This window comes from Opisthorchis viverrini, assembly GCF_000715545.1.
Source record: "Opisthorchis viverrini unplaced genomic scaffold opera_v5_540, whole genome shotgun sequence".
Lineage (NCBI taxonomy): Eukaryota > Metazoa > Platyhelminthes > Trematoda > Opisthorchiida > Opisthorchiidae > Opisthorchis > Opisthorchis viverrini.
The window spans coordinates 63,393-72,578 of NW_008752198.1; the positions used below are offsets into that span (position 1 = coordinate 63,393).

General features: G+C 43.9%; 1 protein-coding gene across 1 annotated transcript in view; it reads right to left on the reverse strand.

Annotated features, from left to right (window-relative positions):
• Positions 1-7,831, reverse strand: part of T265_11626 (hypothetical protein) — a gene marked incomplete at both ends in the record, with an annotated part of 24,825 nt that extends 16,994 nt beyond the window's left edge. Inside the window, 2 exons of the mRNA XM_009178329.1 lie at positions 3,860-4,104; positions 7,341-7,831. Coding sequence (XP_009176593.1) covers positions 3,860-4,104; positions 7,341-7,380 — 285 coding nt within the window. The remainder of the gene's footprint in view (positions 1-3,859; positions 4,105-7,340) is intronic.
• Positions 7,832-9,186: the final 1,355 nt, after the last annotated feature.

Here is a 9,186-nt window from a genome sequence, read left to right on the forward strand (position 1 = left end):
TTGTTAAACTTAGATAAATTTTATTTCACATGTTGGTAGGTGGTTTTTAGCATCCGGCTATCGCTGAAAGGAAGAAGGTCATCGCTGTGGAGTTACAGACTGGTGGACAGGGAAGCAAAACTCTCATATGCATCTTGTTTACAAAAACTGAATATTCATCTTCTCCTTGAGCGCATCTTCCTGAACTTTCCTAAATATTCATTGACTGTTTCTCAAGTCCAAGCAAATGCTAAACAGCGACCCCACAAACTCCGTGAAAGATCCCACTTTTCGAGAGACGCAATGCGGATTTATGAGGAAACATGCTATTCCCGTCCCACTCCCATCAGTAGTACCAGCGTTACACCGCATGTAAGGTCTACAGGTAGACCTGGTGCAGGTGGTTGGTCAGTTTTGTGTCACTGATTACTGGCTACAAATAGTTGCACCTGGGCACCCTGACTCAATTCAAGAGTCAGCCGTATTAGTTTCATCAAAAGACTGAAACAGTGGAGCTATGTGAAAGAATTTTTCGGCCGGTAGCATCTGCGCAGTAATACTGCGGCTACTAAATTGCTGACTGTTGCCAACCGTGTTATTGTGTGCACTAGATGCTGACTTATTAGGTAACAAATGAGAACAATGATTGCAGAAATTGGTGTATATTTGTTCTGAACTGCGTCGAGCTAGATTTTTTGTAATCACACAACCTAACTGTAACCAGTGATCAAATCGTTATTCTAAATCTCATGTTCTCTCCACGCAAAATTTGGCCATTACAGCTGAAAATTTGGTGGGAATACAAACTGCAAACACGTGCAGGTAATTGCACTCAGTGGAACAACCCTAGTGCAATTCGTTTCTTACAAGCAGATAGACATAGGCATAAAGCGCAATGGTTTTGTCAATTAGATGGCATTCTCCTGCACAAGTAAACATTAGTATGCAGAGAGAAACCTCTACATAGTGTATCCTGGATAGGGCGTGATGACACTTGTGCATCGGATAGCCACTCACTCAATTTGACCGGTGAAATTCAGTGTGAACTAGTGGACGTTGCGAATTCATTGCTGCGATTTTCTTTTTTAACATCTTATTGTGCATTGGTCTCATCGGGCGTCAGATTACCTACCAGTCAAATTTGTCTTAGACCAGAATTTTCGGTGACCGATCAGCAGATTGACCAAAACATAGCATGCGAATATAAGCAAGTCTGGGTGCGTGGTTATGTGTTGGAAGTGGCTTGAGGTGACTCATTTGCTACGGTATATTGAGTCTAGTTAATTCATAACTAGGCAGCTTGGGATTTCGGTCTATCGAGGGCAAAGAAATTCACAAGTGTGCAACAACGTAGGATTCTGCGGTCTTCAACACTCTTCAGAAACTCATCGATGCGAGCAGTTAAAAAGCTGCAACGTACGTGCTTCTGAACATAACAGAGTAACCGGGGGGAGCAAGTTCCTGCAATCCGCTGATTGAAACTCAGTGTTATGTGCAGGTTCTCTCTTTAGTCCAGGATCAAGGTAAACTGACTGCAGTAATCTTGACTTGACAATGTCCGTTTAACCTCAGTAGTTGATAGCAATCCATGACCGCTCACTGGCTTTAGAAACCTGTGCGAAACTCAATGACCTTACCTAGTTTATGGGTGAGGCAGATGACAAGATGCGCGAGCTGATCAGTGCGTCCGTGAATCACCCAAAGACAGTGGTTCGTACAGAATGAGATTTAAAAAATGGAATAGTCTTACGCCAGCACCGACACGCCAATGTATATATCGATTCAAGAAACCTGGACTGTCGATCACAGGTATTTATAGTGTATGGGGAATGCAGTTGTTACGCGTTGGCTTAATCACGTGGTCACTGCGTACGGTCCACAACGGGCAGATAATTTTTTGCGAAGAGAGAAAAACAAGCAATACCCACACTTTCACAAACAATCCTGTTTCTGTGGCGCTCAGGATTTCCGACCGAGAATTCGCGGGACATCTAAACTACATGCAGCACATTATACACAAAAAGGGGCGCCGAACTCAGAGGTTCTGGGGAATGGTATCCCAAAGAGTAAACAGAGGCGAGGAATTCCAGCAATTTGCTTTCAGGTAACGGCGATAGTTTTTCCACACGTTTGCTGATGTGGCCGCTGTGGCGTGCGCCACGTAACAAAGGACTAAGCCGATGATATGGATTGGTATCGGACAGATTTTGGTTTCGGCTGACATAAATTTTTCAGAACTTGTCATATTCATTCATCGTTTCCCTATCACACAAGACTCTCCTGTAACATCAAATCGTTTCGCAAATAAAAAACATCAATTTGGATATTGGTGTTTAGTTCCAACAAAAATGCATTCAGCTGTAGCACTCTTCCGGTGCCTAGCTGCCATGCCACCCGAAGGAAGCACGAGGGCCGGGATACTGCCAGGTTGCCCAGGCCTAGACAGGGGAAGTCAAGAGGCGGAGGTGGAATTCGAATCACGGATCTTCCGGTCAGTAAATTCGCCCTCTTACTACTTGGGCCATCTCGCCCCTTAGATCCAACAGGTGATGTTCCGAGATTTGCGCAATAATCTGAGCGAACCCCTTAAGGATGAGTGAATAATTCTAGGACGACCGTCTGATTAGCCATGCGGATCTCCAGGACCGAGCCGTCTGGCCTTCCACCTTTTAGAAGCAGGATGGTTATACTTGTGTTATACTTGCGTAAGAAGGATTTTTTTCACCAGATGAACTACCTCAGTGTTGAGATATCGCTAATATGCGTGCCCACACAAATACGTGCGGACACAAATATTAGAAAAATATCGTTCGCAGCTCTCTCATCAACAACAGAACGCAAAATGATCAACCATAACACACCCTCTTTGTAAATTCGGCTATCGAGTGTTCACTTATCACATATTCTTGGCCCAGGCAACAACCGGATTCTAATAAAGGGGAATTTAATTTAGGCCCAATTGTATCATCATTATTTATCGTTCTCGAAAATTTCCCTTTGACATTAACAAATAGATGTGTCCTCAAGCAGAATGGGACTGATAAGTCGGGAAGCTTGTCAAGGAAATTTTACTGCATGTTATGTGACATTTATTGCGTCCTGGGTGTGTGTGTGTGTGCATGTTATGTGGCATTTATTGCGTCCTGGGTGTGTGTGTGTGTGTTCAGGTGATCCGCCCTCCCACTACTGATAGTTTGATGTGAGTACCATCTTTCAGTCGATCCAAATGAACCACTGATTCGTCAGTGAGTAGACGAGAACAAGCATCTGCAGCCGCAAACATGGTGCACCACACGCTCCAAATCAGCTCAAGTGACGAGTACCCCGGGATCAAGTTATTTATCCAGAATGCAACGCGCACTAGTAGTAAAATTGAGTCGTTTTTCTGACCAACTAAAGCCTTTATTATCTGTGTTTAATAGGTATTTATAGTGTGCCACATTCAAAAATAGCAACATTTTGGAGACTCGTACATTTTTCAGCTGTTAGAAAAACAGGTGGGCAACTCGGACAGATGGTCTCTCTTTTATGACAGGAGTATTGCAGATAAGCCAATCCGGGTTAGCCCTGATGAGTAGCATTCCGCTTAGGTTATTTGCAACTGAAGTGAATCCATTCCTCATATTTTCGTCTTCACAAAGGACTATTGGACTTAGGAGGGGCATATTGCGTGCCGTTGTTGAGCTGAAAATCAATTCCAAAACCTACAACTAGGCAATATTCTGGTCCACCGGTAAATGCCAATTCCTAACGGGCTTTGCCGCGTTTGAGTTCCGGATTTGAAGGAATAACGGCTTTCGGCGTTTTGGGACATGGAGGCTTACAGTAAACGACTGGCATTAGCTAATCATTACCGACAGGATTTCTATGAGTTACTTACCTGGATTGCGCGTTCGATATCTTGAATTGTCTCCGTGTGGGCTCCCATGCGATACAGAACACAGGATCGATTGGCATAGGCGAATGCCCTTGTTTTGTCGGTCTCAGCACAGAATAGGGCTTTGGTGTATAGTGCCAAGGCTAGCCTAGTATTTTGTGAAATCCAGGCGTCATTGCCCGCATCACGCAACATATTCGAAAGTTCATCTTTCTTTAGTGAATTCCGGCAGCCTTCACTTCTTGAAGCTGTGTGGAAGGGAGGCAAACTCACTATAGGCCTAAAGGATGAGAGTGAGAGGGTAGGGGATGCATCTAAACACACAAAACCAACTAGCTGGTTAAAGTACCGACGACCAGAGAATGTCGTCGCGAGATCGGTTCACTCTGTCATCTTGATCATAGGTCTGACATATTCGAACACCCGGTACTAATATGCATATCTGGATTTCGCTTGCAACTACAGCTGAATTGTTCCATTTTTCTTGTTGGGTCCCGATTATTGGGCGAATGTACGCCTTTATTACATAATAATTAAGCTCACCTTTTTATCGGCTTTCTTGCAATCCTTTGGACATATTTATGTTCCTGTCCGCCTTGTTCCTTCTCAGTTCAATCACTGAAACTATACTGGTGTGTACCATATCAAGCTAGGCTGATGTCTAGCTCGTGGCGACGCAATGGAAGCTGATTCTACGTTTTCAATCAATTAGAAAATGTTCTGGACCGATTGGGAAGTCATCGTTTCAGAGGGGTTTGGTAGACAATCGGTGGATTTATTGCTGGGCAACGTCTCACTTTTGACACAAAGGCTTCGTTAGGCCAAGTGAGTAAGCAAGCAGGTTGATTGGGTTTTAAGGCAGTCGGGGAACAAATTCGTGAGATTCCTTATGGCTAGTGACGTGATCAGTGCTGGGTGTTCAGTCTGATGTTCCTGTTTGTTGATTAGTGGGGACGACTAAGATTTATGGTAGATTGGTTAGGGGGGGGTTCGTCATTATGATGAACCCGGATTTTTTCGTCCTTGCTTCTTCAGTCTAGGACACCTTAATGGAAAATTCCGCTTGGGGTCGTTCACAGATTTCGTTCACCTGTGTTCGTCCAAATGTGCTGGGACCATGGTTTGGGGATTGGGGTGGGGTGGTTAATTGGATCTAACCCTACCTGCATTTTGTACTTTTAGACCCAGGCGATTTCGCTGATAATTGCACACTGCCTCGTGTCATCTCGGCTGACCTGGGACCGTTCTTCACACGTTTGCCAGTTCTACCCCCTCCATTCTATTTACACTCGGATGCTTGGCGATTTCCACCACCTCGGCCACTAGTCGTTGTGGTGTGAAACTTAAACCCCGTCTCAGGATGTCCACATTTTCTAAATCTATCCTATTCTACGTTATTTTGAAGGCTCAACCTACTGAGTCACAGGTTGAATTCGTTGATCTCATCATGGTTGATTAGTCCGAGTACGTCATTTATAGAACGTCATTTCTATCACTGGTTGTCCGTGGAATCCGGCCAAAGCTTACAACATAAAGTCCTCCGTACTTTGAGGACCAAGCCAAAATAAAGTGGCAGGGATTTAGGTATCTTAAGTACGGAGAGTTGCGTCCACTGCTGCGCGGTAATTTCTAACAGCCGTAACCACATCGTCCAGGATCATCCACATTAAAATAATCGTGCATATGTACATTTTGCAGTTACTGGCCTTAGGATATCTGCTTGGAATCTGTTATCCATGACCCCACCCACTTCTTTAATCATGATGCTCTCCACATATTATCGGGGGTATTTCGTCGTTTGACTGATGCGATGTTTTTAGATCTTCCGGACATTTGTGCAGTACTCGAGACGTGAGACAATTTAAAACCGGTAATATCATTCTCTGCCCTTGTCACTCGTTTGCCATTGAATTAGAAATCCCACTAATAGGACAAGGTCGTATTTCTTTGTAATGTACTACTCATAAGGTTGCTGAAAATCCATCGACAGCCCACGACCAGTTTCGCCCTTTTTGGGGCTCATCAGGTAGGCGCAGTCCCCGTCAACCTTATGTTCTACTTGAAACCAAATTGCACGAAATTAGCGTATATACACTCATTTGCAAACTAATTTGGTTCTTTCGAGAGGCTCACCTGGAACCCAGCTGAATCTCTCGTTTATGATGTTCTCAGGCGACCAGGGGACTGTGCCTACCTGATCAAACCCAAGAAGGGCGAAACCGGTCGTGGGCTGTCGATGGATTTTCAGCCACCTTATGAGTAGTACATTACAAAGATATACATGCATCGCGATATTTCAAATATCGTAGCGACTGAAACATGAGACGGCCTGATGCAGCACATTCAGTTGCCTGAGAACATCATAAACGAGAGATTCAGCTGGATTCCAGGTGAGTCTCTCGAAAAACCAAATTAGGTTTGGAAATAGTGTATATTCGCTAAGGCCGTATTTCACCTAACAGCCTATCGGAGAAATTTCGCACAGCGCATAACTGGTGCATGGCTAAACGGATGCTTGAGTCCGAAATCCGACGTCTCTAAGATCACGGATTTTGAAATTCGGTTGAACACCGAAAATTCATTTTGACACGCGATAAGTCTTCTTGCTTGCGATCGTTTCCGGAATAATCGTCATTTCAGGAGATGGGATTAGTTGTATTCACTGATTGGAAAGGCTGAGCGTTTTATCTGATCGACGGGATTGTCTATCCTGTAGACAAACTGATCACTGAAACCCCTTTTAACTAGCAGATATAGTCGGTGCTGCATTTTCTTAAAATTCCTTATTTGTTTGCGTGGATGCTAAAAATATATGACTCATATGTTGCGCAGGGAGTCAGTGAATGTAAGTGATGTAACAAATGTCCTTAACTCTAAATCTGATGGAACGTTGTTGTGAGGCGCGAAAAGTAAAACACCCACCGATTATTTTCTAAATTAGTGAAGCTTACTGTGAAAATATTAATTTATATTAAATTTACTTAATCATTCAGCTGTAACACTTCTCCGGTGACTAGCTGCCATGCCACCCGAAGGAAGCACGGGTGCTGGGATACTGCCGGATTGCCCAATTCCAGACAGGGGAAGTCGAGAGCCAGAGGTCAGGTTCGAACCACGGACCTTACGGTCAGTAAATTCGCGTTCTAACCACTTGAGCTATCTCGCCCCCGAATAGTAATTGAAGTTGCAAGCATAACACGCGCCGCGAGTTAGAATTCATTCAGTCTGATTCTTCAATTTAGTTGTGATTAAATCATCTTAATCAAGGAAGTGCAACCTCTAGTCACTGTATGGCTTATGGTCACTTGGGTTTGGGTAAACACAGCGAGTTTGTATTTGGCGAAGTTCTGTGGTGTTAACGGAAAGTCAACTAGCTGACCCAATAAGTTGATGACGAAGCCANAACTATCTGACCCAATAAGTTGATGACGAAACCAAAGCCGGTTTGAAATATTTCATGCTTCCCTGTACAAGCCTGACTTACCAGGTAGTAGAGAGAATCGACGAATACCAGGCAATTTCATGAGCACACAAACTCGCTCGAAGTCGGTTGCACATTGAGTGAATTCAGCAGGCCAGAGGATGGAAGAATCTTCCGAATTGCATGATTCTTCTTCGTCCCATTTCCTCGCCACGGCGTCACATACCTCAATACAAAATCTTTTGAAATCTTCGTGCACGTTTTCTTCCTCCGCTGCTCCACTTTCGAAAATGAGTTGCTTCCAAAGAAAAGCCTAAAACGGTTGAGAATACGTATATACTTCTGGAGGTGCTGATGAATGAAGAAATACAAACGTAATGCAAGGTGGTCAGTGGCGAAGGTATGTTGCACTCATGCGTGACACCGTGTTATAAAGTGGACGAAGCGCGACTGCAGCCCATATGCAGCACACTAAGAGTAAAGCGGATTCTATCTGATCACTGTATCTGATCACTCAGTATATGACCAGGCAGTGTTCACTCTATCGCGTCCTGGTTCTCGTCATAGCCCAGGCATTAGCATGGCTGACCTAAACTAGTTCTAGTAAACGGTGAGTCTCGATTCAAGCACATATGGAATAGCCAATCGGGAAGTCCACATATGTTTGTTTATCTAAAATGCACACCCAAACAGAAAACAGAGAGAAATGACGGCCACACAGTTGGCCAATGTGTTGGCTGTTATTGAGGGTCAGTAATGAGCACGCACATGGACATTGTGGAAGGTATAGTGCTCTGGTGATAGAGCGTTCAGCTCGAATATCAAAAGTGAGAGACACTAATAAATATTGAGTATTATGTTTGAATAGATTACAAGNGTTGGCCAATGTGTTGGCTGTTATTGAGGGTCAGTAATGAGCACGCACATGGACATTGTGGAAGGTATAGTGCTCTGGTGATAGAGCGTTCAGCTCGAATATCAAAAGTGAGAGACACTAATAAATATTGAGTATTATGTTTGAATAGATTACAAGATTAGGTGCACCTTATGAATAGTGATACAATGTACAAATGAAGTACGCCAAACTGGGGTGACTCATCGATTTGTGAGGTCTTTGTAATATGCAAATAGACGTAGGGCGTAGTGGACAATGCTGAGGTCTGCTGGACGCAGTTGTATTGAAAGGGCATCTTGACGGAGGGAGCTTAAGTCTTGAATAAGCGTGTTGAAGTTTTGATTGAGCGTGTTGAAGTCGGGCCTATTTCTTGTCGTTAGATCTAAACACTATTGAACCCAGACTTTTCCCGCAGAGTGGATCGTGCTTAGGTGTGAAGTGGCGTTTTCCGCACAGTGAGTCGTGCGTAGTGAAATCATACTATCAGATATGTCCTCAAGTTATGTTCATTTCCAGTTTACCACGGCAAGTGGCAAGTGTATCAGTTAGCTTTTGGTGAACTGCATTGTTTCCCATTATTGTTTGACGGTCTAAGGATAGCAGTTCAGCAGAACAGGCCTGTGTCTCCATGCTTTAGGTATTTTGTGTAATCAGCGCACAGGCCTCTTGGAGCTCGCAACACCAAACTTGTTACTTCAAAATATAAGCGATAGGGACTTGAGCATGATTCAACCACTTTCAAAATGGAGGGTTTTGATTACTCCTACATTGTTATTTCTGCCAGTAGGGACCATCATGTTCTCCGTAGAAGGTCCCTGACAGCTTTATTCGCATAAGACACTTTAATCAGGTTTAGAAAGATACAAAAGCTATTTGTGCAATGTGTGGTTATTCTATGGCTAATCGTTCCAAGATACATAACGGGAATTGGGCCGCTTCTTATTCATGCAAGGAGGATCGCGAGATATCAGATTCAGGTACCGTCGCGAAGAGACTGGAACTTACCGTGGTGTG